Genomic DNA, 13,622 nt, shown 5'->3' with positions numbered 1-13,622 from the left:
TGGAGTTCACTCCGACACCCTTCCTGCACACAGCACACGGCCACTTCCCAGTTCTTTCCACCTCACCACATGCTTTACCACTTGCCATCACCTTTGTCTTTCCGATATTCACCTTCAGACCTTTTGTCTCCATACATTCCTTCCACTTGTTCATCTTTTCCTTCAGTCCATCCATACTTTCCGCAATCAACACCAGATCATCTGCATACAACAACTCCCACGGTAAACCCTCCTTTACGGTCTGAGCCAGCACCTCCATCACAGCTACAAATAGTAGTGGACTTAGTACCGACCTCTGATGCACTCCCACCTTCACCTCAAACTCACCACTGTTCCCGTCCTTCGTCCTTACAGCTGTGCGTGCTCTTTTGTACATTGCCATCACTACTCTGATCAACCATTCCTCCACTCCTAACTTCCTCAATGCCCATGTCAATACTTTGCGTGGAACCCTATCGAATGCTTTCTCCAGATCAACAAACCCAAGAAACAACTTCTTCCTCTTATCCATGTACTTCTCCTGCAACTGCCTCACAATGAAAAGCGCATCTGTCGTTCCTCTTCCTGGCATAAATCCAAACTGCATTTCGTCGATCTTCACTTTCTTCCTTATCCTCCTCTCCAACACCCTTTCCAATACCTTCATTCCATGCTCCAATAACTTTATCGCTCGGAATTTTATGGGAATGTTAGGGAATTCAATCCCGGACGAGCCACCAAATTATGTTACGTGTCACCTCCCCAATCCCCGGTTACAGTGCCCCTCAGAGTCTCGAGAGGGAACGCGGCAGAAAGATTTGTTATTTTGAGTGTTCAAATAAACCATTGTAAAACCACACCAATGCAATTGTGTAGAACAAAACAAGTAATTGTATGAAGAACTCTCACATACACAACAATAACACTCTTAAAGAAAGTACCATGAAAACATCACTTTCATCAAATGAACAATACACATGATGGTACCATCATTCTCCCAATGCTCTCAAAGCAATAAGCTCACGAACGTGAGTGGAATGTAACATTCCCCAAAGTCCGTGCACTAATCCTCATGCTGGTTGAAGACATGCAGAACGACGAGAACAATAGGCAGGTGTCAGCGCGGTTGCGGATGAGGAATTACGAGGTGGGAGGTCGAGCAAATGGCAGCACGGTAATGATCACTCAAAACGTGAGCGCCCCCACGTCCACCAATGATGTAGCCGATATGGAAAACCAACGGCAATCCACACGATATGGAAATTCCAATGACAAAGCACGATGCACCAGGCAGACGGTCTCCTCAAGAAAAAATGGTGGATCTGCCTGTAATGGAGGCTCTTGCTTTCCCGCCATCAATAGCTCACGCTTGGTAGTATAAAACCTGAGACGCAGGTTTAATTGCAATTGCAATATAGGACGATGCCACGGGCAATCCCTTTCACTGGAAGCCTCAACTCATTCGTGACCAATATCAAAAAAGCCCGCTCGCAGCCTCGATGCGACTCACGGCTTTCTCTCGCCCGGCCGTCTCCTCTCCCTCCAATTTCCTATTCCGGTTCTTTGCCGCGTTTTCCTTTTTTCCTCACAAACATTTATTTTTACCTTTTACTGAAGTAATCTCCATTTCACACAGAAATGTTACCAACAATATTACCTGAAACTAAAAATCCTGCAAGTATATCATAACAACAAAGGCGGAAGCGACGAATCCATAACACTTGGCTTCTTACCGCCATTGGTTGGACTCACTCATCCAATCCTATTAGAAGAGTCCCAGACTCCTTTTTTTGTTAACTTCTTTGAAACTGGCCAGTTTTGGCTGCGAAGCCAATTAGTGGAATATCTAATTCCTCATCCACCCGGGATATCTTTACCCCTGGTTCAGTGACTCTAGGCTATAAAGGTTGTTCTTTCAAACCTGCTATTTGAGCTACCCTAATCGTGACCCCTGGTTCAACCCCAGCTCCTTACGTAAGTTTCCAATGCATTTGTACTGAACGATCTTTTGACCGTGAAATCCTTGCGCTGTCCTTTTTGTCCAATTATTCCACACTTTCACATCTCTTACTTCTCCTGGTCCATGTATTTTCCACATGTACCCCATACAAAATCCAACCACCGGCTCCGCAGAGCTATCTGCTTTGACCTCACTTTTTCCCATCCTTATGCCTTATTTCCCTTGCTGTATTTATCGATGCAGTCCTCAAGGAATCATTTTTCGGTTCTTCTATTGTCGATCACACACATCCTTAACACCGACATGGACCCCCAACAATAAATAATCCTTTTTCTTTTATCCTTTACTGTCACCTTTTTTTTTTGTTCGGACTCACTTTTGGGTTTTTGCTAAGAGTGGAGCAGGCCACCCAGCGACGGCAATATACCTACGAGTCGAGAAAGATCTCACCTTAGTTATTGGGCCCAGGTGGTTGCCGCCAGCTCGGTGAAAACCCCGCTCCTTCCTCCCACTGGTGAGCCCTGCTCGCTTGCGCCAATCTGTGGCAGTCTGTCCACCTTAATCAAAATATGACAGCCATCACGTGATAGATAAACGATTATTTATTTCGTACGTACGGAGAGAAAAGTTTGTCCTCGGGCAAGCAGATACCTAAATTCTACTCAAACTGTATCAAATATATATACAACTTATTTTTACTACAAAAGGAAAGCAGAAGTCATGGTGGAGCATGAGATAAGAACAAAAGCTGATGTAACGGACCCTTGGCTTCACATTTGAACAAGGTCAAACCACAGATAAAACATGTTTTGCCAGCTCAGCACAGAAAAGCAGTTCTGCCCCACAACTGTGAAATGGCTCTCAGCCAACTCTATACAAACAAGCATATTTCCTTTTAGCCTCGTTCAACTATATCACATAATGCATTTACCCAACATGCCTTTCGGCCACGGCTGTCTGATTGGTCCAGAGATGAGAATTATTTTGGTCCAGAGACATTTTTACCCTGACACGTTCTCCATTGTGAATACTCATGTTTTTTAAGGTGGGCTGACTGACTAAAAGATTTTCCACAATTTGTGCATTTGTACGGGCGTTCGCCATTATGAATTCTCAAGTGTGTTTTAAGAGTGGAGGATCGATTAAAATATTTTCCACAATTTGTGCATTTGTATGGGCGTTCTCCATTGTGGATTATCATGTGGGTTTTAAGAGAGGATGATCGACAAAAATATTTTCCACAAATTGTGCATTTGTATGGGTGCTCACCATTATGAATTATCATGTGGGTTTTAAGAGTGGATGATTGATTAAAAGATTTTAAACAAATAGTGCATTTGGATGTGTGTTCTCCATTGTGAATTTTCATGTGAGTTGAAAGAGTGGATGATTGATTAAAAGATTTTCCACAACTTGTGCATTTATATGGGCGTTCACCATTGTGAATTCTCAAGTGTTTTTGAAGGTTGCATGAATGACCAAAGGATTTTCCACAACTTGTGCATTTATATGGGCGTTCACCATTGTGAATCCTCATGTGTGTTTTTAGGATGGATGATCGATTGAAACATTTTCCACAAATTGTGCATTTGTATGGGCGCTCACCATTGTGAATTGCTGTGTGTCTTTTAAGATGGGCTGACTGATTAAAAGATTTTCCACAATTTGTGCATTTGTATGGGCGTTCGCCATTGTGAATTCTCCAGTGTGTTTTAAGAGTGGAGGATCGATTAAAAGATTTTCCACAATTTGTGCATTTGTGTGGGCGTTCTCCATTGTGGATAATCATGTGGGTTTTAAGAGTGGATGGTCGACAAAAAGATTTTCCACAAATTGTGCATTTGTATGGGTGCTCAGCACTGTGAATTATCATGTGGGTTTTAAGAGTGGATGATTGATTAAAATATTTTCCACAAATTGTGCATTTGTATGGGTGGTAACCACTGTGAATTATCATGTGGGTTTTAAGAGTGGATGATTGATTAAAAGATTTTCCACAAATTGTGCATTTATCTGTGTTTGTGCATTCTCCATTGTGAATTTTCATGTGGGTTGAAAGAGTGGATGATTGATTAAAATATTTTCCACAAATTGTGCATTTGAATGGGCACTCGCCATTGTGAATTCTCATGTGTTTTTGAAGGTTGGCTGAATGACCGAAGGATTTTCCACAAATTGTGCATTTATATGGGCGTTCACCATTGTGAATCCTCATATGTGTTTTTAGGGTGGATGACTGATTGAAACATTTTCCACAAATTGTGCATTTGTATGGGCGTTCGCCATTGTGAATCATCATGTGGGTTTTAAGGTTGCATGAATGACGGAAGGATTTTCCACAACTTGTGCATTTATATGGGCGTTCACCATTGTGAATCCTCATGTGTGTTTTAAGAGTGGATGAGTGATTGAAAGATTTTCCACAAATTGTGCATTTGTACGGGTGCCCACCACTGTGAATCATCATGTGGGTTTTAAGAGTGGATGATTGATTAAAAGATTTTCCACAAATTGTGCATTTGTTTGTGTTTGTGCGTCCTCCATTGTGAATTTTCATGTGGGTTGAAAGAGTGGATGATTGATTAAAAGATTTTCCACAAATTGTGCATTTGAATGGGCACTCGCCATTGTGAATTCTCATGTGTTTTTGAAGGTTGGCTGAATGACCGAAGGATTTTCCACAAATTGTGCATTTATACGGGCGTTCGCCATTGTGAATCCTCATGTGTGTTTTTAGGATGGATGATCGATTGAAAGATTTTCCACAAATTGTGCATTTGTATGGGCGCTCACCATTGTGAATTGCCACGTGTCTTTTAAGGTGGGCTGACCGATGAAAAGATTTTCCACAATTTGTGCATTTGTATGGGCGTTCATCATTGTGTATTCCCATGTGTCGTTTAAGGTTGGATGAATGAATGAAGAATTTCCCGCAACTTGCGCATTTGTATGGGCGTTCATCATTGTGAATTTTAATGTGTTTAACGGTAGATGTTTTCTTTCCTTTGAGAGCATTATGAATGCTATTCTCTGCAAACATTTTCTCATGAGGTTTGTCGTGTTTGTAAAAGGTCCTGTTGATCATTTCATTTGGCAAGTCCTGCCAGCGTATGGCTGCATCGCAGGTAAAATTAGGTGCAGTCTCCCTTTTAGATTCAGTGGATTCACCTGTAAATACACATCACAGGACCCGTAAAAAAGAATCAGATTCTGCTCAACACTTGAAACATCATTCAGACAAACGCAGCCAAGTCTCACATGTACGTTTGTATTTGTTCCACTGCATGAAGTGAAAAAATATTCTTGATGTAAATATACAGTACAATACTGTTAAAAAGTTTGAGTTTTTTCGATGATATTCAAACTTTGGGATAAATAAATGAAATTATCAGTCAGAAGGCTGGTGTTTAAAAAAAAAAAAATTAACAGCTTTTATAAATGTGAATTTGCATGTGAAACGCATGATAGGCAGGATATGCATCCAGACCTAAACGAAAATCTAACCGGCTTGTTCTCGTCACACAACTCATCAACCAAGTTTTGTTGGAATCCGTCAATAACTGTTTGGGATATCATGTGATATCTCGTTTTTGGCCCCATCTCTCAATGGTGAAGAATCAGTTAATAATTTGAGTGTGTGGCCTTGTCACACACCCAACCTTTCCACCAAGGTTCATCCTAATTCATCCATAACATTTTGAGATATCAACAGCCAGACAGACAGGGGTGAAAACAAAACCTCTATCCACCTTCGGTGGCGGAGGTAGCAAGGTATATTTCAAATCAAATGGTTGGTTCAAATCTTTCACCTAACGATGAAGGGGATAATGGATGTTTGAGAAATTCATCCACCATCGTGGAATTTTTTTAACGCAATTAAATCATAACATAGGGGTTTTTTTTCGTAGTTAATAATCACATCTGGTGCTCATCTCGAGCGAGCGACGTGGGTGACGTCGTTGCACGCGAGTCCAGGGTGAGACCAAGAAAGAAGGTAAAAAGGTCTTTTTTTTCCCTTTTTTTTCTTTCTTTTGTATACAAGATCAAGGCTCGTGAAAGAGCGAACATTAATCACACAGAAAGACAAACCGACACATAAAACATATAACATCGGGAGCGGTAGCCAAGATGGGGAGAGAGGGGGAAGGACACAAACACAACATTTGAGAGCAGGGACCGAGAGACATGGAGACATCGAGAGATCTGAGAGAGGGCGAGGGCTTTGGGGGGGGGGGGGGGGGCATGGGAAGGGGGCGGTGGGAGAGGTATAAAACATATGGACACTGCCAGGACTTCCAGGAAAGAAGTTGGAATTTCAAACAAGGTGGATCTGGGGTGAATAAGCGGGGGTAGAAAAGATCAAGGTTTTGGATGGGGGAAGATAAGAGATGGTGGTGAACAGCTGTTTTAAAGACCTGGAGGGAGGAGTGGGATTGAAGGGAGTGAGGGAGTTTGTTCCAGAGGCGGGAGAAAAGAGGAATGAAAGAGTGAAGGTGAGCAGAGAGCCGAGATTTCGGCAGTTTAACCATCAGAGGGTTGCTGGCAGATCTTGTGCGACCTGTAGGAATATTTGGGGGACAGAGCACAGAGAGAGCTGGGGGTGCAAGGCCGGAGAGGAGTCGGTAGAAGACAGAAAGACCACCTACCTGCCTGCGGTGAGTGAGTGAAAGGCCCTCAGAGATAGCTTCATCGTGGGAGATTCCAATAATTCTGAAAGCTTTGGTTTCAACAGCGTGAAGCCGAGCTAGGTGTGAGGCAGGAGCACCGGCCCATAGGGGAGAACAGTATTCCATTGAGCTGCGGATGAAAGCCTTGTATGTGGTGAGGAGCTCAGGTGCGCCGAGGAAGGACTTCGCACGACGGAGGATGCCCAGTCGGCGACTGGCTTTGGAGGCCAGCTTGGAAATGTGGTTTTCCCAAGAAAGATCATGGCAGATAGTGAGACCCAAAAGCTTGAGCGACAGAACTTCTTGGATAGGATTGTTGAGAAAGTAGATGGGAGGGTTGTCCAGTCGATCTTTTCGGAGAGACATAGTAAGAGTGTGAGATTTGTCAGGATTGAAAGACATGTTCCACTTGTTTGACCAGTCTGTGATTTTGTCCAAGTCTTCAGAGAGTGAGGAGGCTGCAGACTGCCGATCTGAGGGAAGAGGAATGGAGAGGCAGAGAGTGGAGTCATCAGCAAAGAGATAGAGAGGATTTTCAAGAGAGTCAGAGAGATCATTGATGAAGACCAGAAAAAGCACGGGGCCCAGAACACTGCCTTGGGGAACTCCAGCCTGAACAGGAAGAGGAGATGAGAGAAACCCATTCAGGGCCACACGTTGACGACGACTAGAGAGGAAGTCCGCCAGCCATGCGTGGAGATTTCCATGGGTACCAAAGGAGGAGAGTTTGGTGAGCAGAGCGGGGTGCCAGACCGTGTCGAAGGCACGTGATATGTCGAGGGAGATAGCTCTAATTTCCTGTTTGGCATTGAGGACCTCCATCCATTGTTGAGACAGCAGAAGCAGCATGTCCAGAGTAGAGTGACCTGGTCTGAAACCAAATTGATGATCAGAGATCAAGCCATTGGAGAAGAGGAAAGATTTCATATCCAAAGCAATGATGGATTCCATGACTTTGCTGATAATTGGGAGAAGGCTGATTGGTCTGTAGTTGCTAGGATCTGTTTTTGCACTCTTGTGTTTTGCACTCTGTTTTGCACTCTTGTTGCTAGGATCTGTCTTGTGTTCTCTGTTGTTTTTCAGGGGCCATGTAATGACCACGGGTTCAGGAGTGACTTGATTCGTCGCTCCTCAGGATTTTTCTTCAAAACATCCACTTGGCTTTTGAACGCCGGTTGTTTCGGATTTAAAGCCAGGGCGTGTTTTATCATGTCCAGACCTCTTCGTCATCACCTTGGCCTCTGGGTGAATTGATCCAAGCTCAAAATTTGGCTTGCATGCTCCACCCCACCCTGCCCCACTACTCCCCAGTTAGGTGAGACTTGTCAATGTGCATTTCAAACAAAACATGCCTGTGTATTTGTCGTAGGACTACGAAATCGTGGGTTTTGGAGAACTTTAGGCCATCGAATCTTTGTCGGCGAGGTCACGTCTTTTCGAAGCTGTCTATGCGCTCACGCTTTCGAAGTTAAGTAAATTGTTCACAATTGTGTTTTGTCGAAACTGTATTGATCTTTCGGTGTGTGTACCTATAGTGTGTCCTTAGGAAGATTCTCGGTGTTAATTTTTCATACCTGCATACAAAATCGTCGGTTAATTCGTGTCGCGTCTTTTGAGGCCTTGTAGGCTACCGTGCCCGACCTTGAGGCTTTGTTTTTCTCTCAGCGGGCCGTCGATTGTGCTGCAATTACTTTCGTTCTCTGTTTTTGTCCGTCTTTTCACCCCATACTTCCTTGTTTAAAATCTCAACTCAAAAAAAATAAATAAATAAAATATATATATTTCCTTCTCGTTCTTATTCGTTGTTCTTATTCGTCGTTCGTTCTTCGATCACGTGTTTCACCCCCATTTCCATTCTCCATTTCCCCAGATAGTTTTCACTGCTCAATTAAAAAATGTTTAAACGTTCCCCTGAAGTAATGTATTCTGTTGTATATTATAACACCTTTTTCTTCTTCTTCTATAACAGGTTGCTTTCGACTTGCTCACCAAATGTATTCATCCGAAAAAAAAAATTCAATCTCTTACAGTGCCTCCTTCATACATTCCCTAAACTCTCCTGCACCCCACCCCTCCTCCAGCGTCCTCAAATGTATTTTTGACTCGAAGGTCACAGGAAACTCATTTTGCAATAAAAGTTCGTTTTCCATTAATCGTACACTTTCCAAAATCCAATCTCACTCCTCCCCTCCAAATCTTCCCCATCACCCCTTCCCTCCAAAACTTCCCCATCACCCCTCCCCTCCAAATCTACCCCCTTGCCGCTCCCCTCCAAATCTTTCCCATCACCCATCTCTTTCAAATCTCCCCCCTTGCCCCTCCCCTCCAAATCTTCCCCATCACCCATTCCTTTCAAATCTTCCCCCTTGCCCCTCCCCTCCAAATCCTTCCCATCACCCATCCCTTTCAAATCTCCCCCCTTGCCCCTTCCCTCCTAAACTCACCCCACACCCCTCCTCCTCAAAGCGTCCTCCCCGCTTCTTCCCCCTTCCAACTCTCACCTTCATCTCCCCCAACCTTCTGCCTCGCTCTTCCCCCTCCTCAAATAACACCTCACTGTGCCTCACCCAATCACCATCAAACCTTTTCTCCGCTCCATCCTTCCCGTTCTCCAAGCTATTCTGAAATCTCTGACACACCGTCAACAACTCTCCTTACCTCTTCCTCCTCTTCCACATCTTACCCTACCCCCCCCCCCCCCCGTTCTGTATCCGATGCTCCCCCATCCTCTTCATTAACGGTATGGACCTCAAACATCCGGGGCCTTCGCTCAAACTTGACTGATCTCTCCATACAGGTTGCTTCTGACAAACCAGACGTGATCTGCTTAACAGAAACTTTCCTCCTTCATGATGTCTCTGATTCCTTGGTATCTCTCCCAGGTTACTCCCTCCTACGGTATGATAGACCTGAGCCTCGTCCTGGAGGTGGGGTTGCTATCTTTATCAAAAACTCTCTTCCTCACTTGCCCTGCACTGCCCCTCTCTCAACCTCACCCCCAGGAATACCTCTGGCTACGGCTTCCCATTCACTCCCACCTTTTGTTCATATGTGTGTTGCACCATCCACCACACTGTGATGATTCCATCTACATCTTGCTGTCCGATAATATGGACCAACTTCTATCTACCCATCCCAACTCTCTCTTCCACATATGTGGTGATTTCAATTGTCACCATGCCAGTTGGCTGGGTGTGGTTACCTCTCTCACCAGCCATGGCTCCTCAACAAAGGACTTCTGCGACTCACTGGGACTGACACAATCTGTCAATTTCCTGACCCGGATCTCAGTCAATGGAGCATCTTCTCTTCTGGTCTTGGTTATGACTAACTTCCCTGAAAATGTCTGCTGCTCTTCTTCTGCTCCAATCGGCTCATCTGATCATGTGCTTGTTAAAGTGGACATCTCTCTGACCATTCTCAGAGAGCCTCCTCAGCGTCGACGAGTCTGACATTTCACTCAGGCCAACTGGCAGGGTCTTCAAGCAGCCATCAATCATCTGGACTGGTCTCCCATCTCTGCTGCCTCTGACATCAACTCATCCTGGGAATTCTTCCAAAGTAAATTACTCTCTCATGCACAGATTTATCCCATCTCGTCTTCAGTTATCAAACCCTTCCTCCCGTCCATGGTACACGGAATCTTGTGGTGATTCTGTTGCCCAGAAACAACTTGCCTTCGTCTCCTGGAAAGCAAATCCAACGGAAGGAAATCTCATTTCCTTTCAGAAAGCCCGAAACAAGTGTGTGTCCACCCTCAGGAGAGCCAGGAAACAATATCTCTCCGTTCTCAAGACCGAACTATATTATCTCTCTCCCTCTTCCAAATCCTGGTAGCGTCTGGTCAAATCTGTTTCTGGTGTTTGTTCCCCCTCCATCCCCTCCCTCACCTCAAACAGCTACACAGCTCACTCCTCACGTGAAAAAGCTGAATGCCTCAACTCTGCGTTTGCCTCTAAATCTTATGTCCCAAACCCATCCCTCTCTGTACCCACGGTATCCAGTCATACCCAGCTGCTCCTGGACTCTGGGTCCTTTTCTCCTGACAAGGTGGAAAAGTTTCTGTCAACCCTCGACTCTGATTCTGCAACTGGACCTGACGGCATCAGCCCACGGGTCCTAAAAGCCTGTTCTTCCACTCTTTCACTCCCTCTCTCTGTTCTCTTCACCCTCTCTTTTGCTCAAGGTCATCTGCCATCTGCTTGGAAATCAGCCAACATCACCGCTTTGCACAAAAAAGGTGCAAAAACAGATCCTAGCAACAACAGACCAATCAGCCTTCTCCCAATTATCAGCAAAGTCATGGAATCCATCATTGCTTCGGATATGAAATCTTTCCTCTTCTCCAATCGCTTGATCTCTGATCATCAATTTGGTTTCAGACCAGGTCACTCTACTCTGGACATGCTGCTCCTGCTTTCTCAACAATGGATGGAGGTCCTCAATGCCAAACAGGAAATTAGAGCTGTCTCCCTTGACATATCACGTGCCTTCGATACGGTCTGGCACCCCGCTCTGCTCACCAAACTCTCCTCCTTTAGTATCCATGGAAATCTCCACGCATGGCTGGCGGACTTCCTCTCTAGTCGTAGTCAACGTGTGGCCCTGAATGGGTTTCTCTCATCTCCTCTTCCTGTTCAGGCTGGAGTTCCCCGAGGCAGTGTTCTGGGCCCTGTGCTTTTTCTGGTCTTCATCAATGATCTCTCTGACTCTCTTGAAAATCTTCTCTATCTCTTTGCTGATTACTCTACTCTCTGTCGCTCCATTCCTCATCCCTCAGATCGGCAGTGTGCAGCCTCCTCACTCTCTGCAGACCTGGACAATATCACAGACTGGGCAAACAAGTGGAACATGTCTTTCAATCCTGACAAATCTCACACTCTTACGATGTCTCTCCGAAAAGACCGACTGGACAACCCTCCCATCCACTTTCTGAACAATCCTCTCCAAGAAGTTCTGTCACTCAAGCTTTTGCGTCTCACTATCTGCCATGATCATTCCTGGGAAAACCATATTTCAAATCTGGCCTCCAAAGCCAGTCGCCGACTGCGCATCCTCCGTCATGCGAAGTCCTTCCTTGGCACACCTGAGCTCCTCACCACATACAAGGCTTTCATCCGCAGCTCAATGGAATACTGCTCTCCCCTCTGGGCTGGTGTTCCTGCCTCACACCTAGCTCCCCTTCACGTTGTTGAAACCAAAGCGTTCAGAATCATTGAAATCTCCCGCAATGAAGCTACCTCCGAGGGCCTTTCACTCACTCACCACAGGCAGGTTGGTGGTCTTTCCGTCTTCTCCCGACTCCTCTCCGGCCTTCCCCCCCCCCCCCCCAACTCTCTCTGGGCACTGCCCCCCAAATATTCCTACAGGTCGCACAAGATCTGCCTGCAACCCTCTTATGGTTAAACTGCCAAAATTAAGACTGTCTGCTCACCTTCACTCCTTCATTCCTCTTTTCTCTCGCCTCTGGAACAAACTCCCTCACTCTCTTCAATCCCACTCCTCCCTCCAGGTCTTTAAAACAGCTGTTCACCACCATCTCTTATCTTCCCCCATCCAAAACCTTGATCTTTTCTACCCCCGCTAATTCCACCCCAGATCCACTTTTTTGAAATACCAACTTCTTCCCTGGAAGTCCTTGGTGTCCTTGTGTTTTACACTTCTCCCACCCCCCCCCCCCTTCCCACGCCTCCTCCCCCCAAGCCCTCTCCCTCCCACACATCTTCCGATGTCCCTGCTCTCAAATGTTGTGTTTGTGTGCTTCCCCTCCTCTCCTCATCTTGTCTACCGCTCCCTCTTTTTATATATTTTGTTTGTCTGTTTGATTTGTTTGTGTGATAAATGTTAGCTCTTTCACGAGCCTCGATTCTGTATACAAAAAAAGAAAAAAAGAAAAAAACGAAGTAGAGGTGGGGCACGTGGCATAACTTGCCGGGGAGGCTGTCCAGCTGCATTGTAAGGGCGAGAGGCTGGAGATAACTGATCTTGTTGTGTTACTTTAAGCATGGTTCGTAAAAAGGGTAGCTCCAGGAAAAGTTTTGAAGGGCCTGGTCAAGTAGCTTCTCAGCCCCAAACAAGCAATCCCATAGTGTCCTTGACAAATCATGCAAATCGTCCAGGGCCAAGACCAAAACGAAACAGGGAACTTTACATTGATGTTGCTGATGTAATGGATCAGTTTGGAGACATCAAGGACAGAGAAATGCTGGCAGAAATCACCATCAATGAGGTGCAGGCTGCTGTGCAAGCAGCAATAGCGGCTGTTATTCAGGCAGTCAAAGATGCTTGTGTATCAAGAGAGGAGGCGAATCGTCTTCTTCTCATATCACATTTAAGCCGGATGAACTTGAACTATAGATGAGGCGAGACGACCGAAGAATCACTGGTCTCACAGAGTCAGAAGAGGAGAATGAGGTTTTGATGGAAAATGTTCTGAAGGTAGCGACAGACACAAAGGTACGGCTCTGGGCGTACCTCTTGCCGATAGTTGAACTTGCCATCGTCTTGGCCCACCTCCCAGAGCAAATCAAGCCATTGTAGAAAAACCAAGACAGACAATTGCATGTTTTTCCACCAGAAGAAAGAGAAATGAACTCCATAACAAGAGGGTCAAACTGAAAGGGAAGGAGGCATCAAGAGAAGTCTTCATCAACAGAGATCTTTCCTATGTGAGATATGCTGTCTTGAATGCAGCTCGGAAGGCTCCCTCAGTGATAGGGGTCAGCACCAAGAATGGAAACATCATTTGCAAAATGACCGATGACTCCAACAAAACGATGCATACTCCTGATGACTTGTTTGATGTTGGCATTGAGGATTCGAAATAAAAGGAGTTTGGACTTCATTTCGTGTGACGACTTTATAACGCTTGCACACCACTAGCGTAACTCGGCGCACGCTGCACGCCTCACCACACATCGTTTCAGAGAGATAGGCATCTTTGACCATTTCGGTGTCTTTTGGGTCTTCGTGGTGTTTTGGGTTTTTCGGGCCATTTGGGTCTTCAGGGTCTTTTG

The 13,622-nt window shown here is 45.3% G+C and overlaps 1 protein-coding gene across 1 annotated transcript in view; it reads right to left on the bottom strand.

Moving 5' to 3' along the window:
* Window positions 1–2,523: 2,523 nt before the first annotated feature.
* The window catches only part of LOC137428444 (uncharacterized), a 74,387-nt gene continuing 63,288 nt past the window's right edge, over window positions 2,524–13,622 (bottom strand). The window contains exon 6 of the mRNA XM_078778384.1: window positions 2,524–5,107. Coding sequence (XP_078634510.1) covers window positions 2,919–5,107 — 2,189 coding nt within the window. The 3' untranslated portion in view covers window positions 2,524–2,918. The remainder of the gene's footprint in view (window positions 5,108–13,622) is intronic.

The sequence above is a fragment of the Myxine glutinosa genome, chromosome 5 (genome assembly GCF_964187855.1).
Source record: "Myxine glutinosa chromosome 5, kmMyxGlut1.1, whole genome shotgun sequence".
Lineage (NCBI taxonomy): Eukaryota > Metazoa > Chordata > Myxini > Myxiniformes > Myxinidae > Myxine > Myxine glutinosa.
This window is presented reverse-complemented; position numbering and strand designations above follow the sequence as displayed.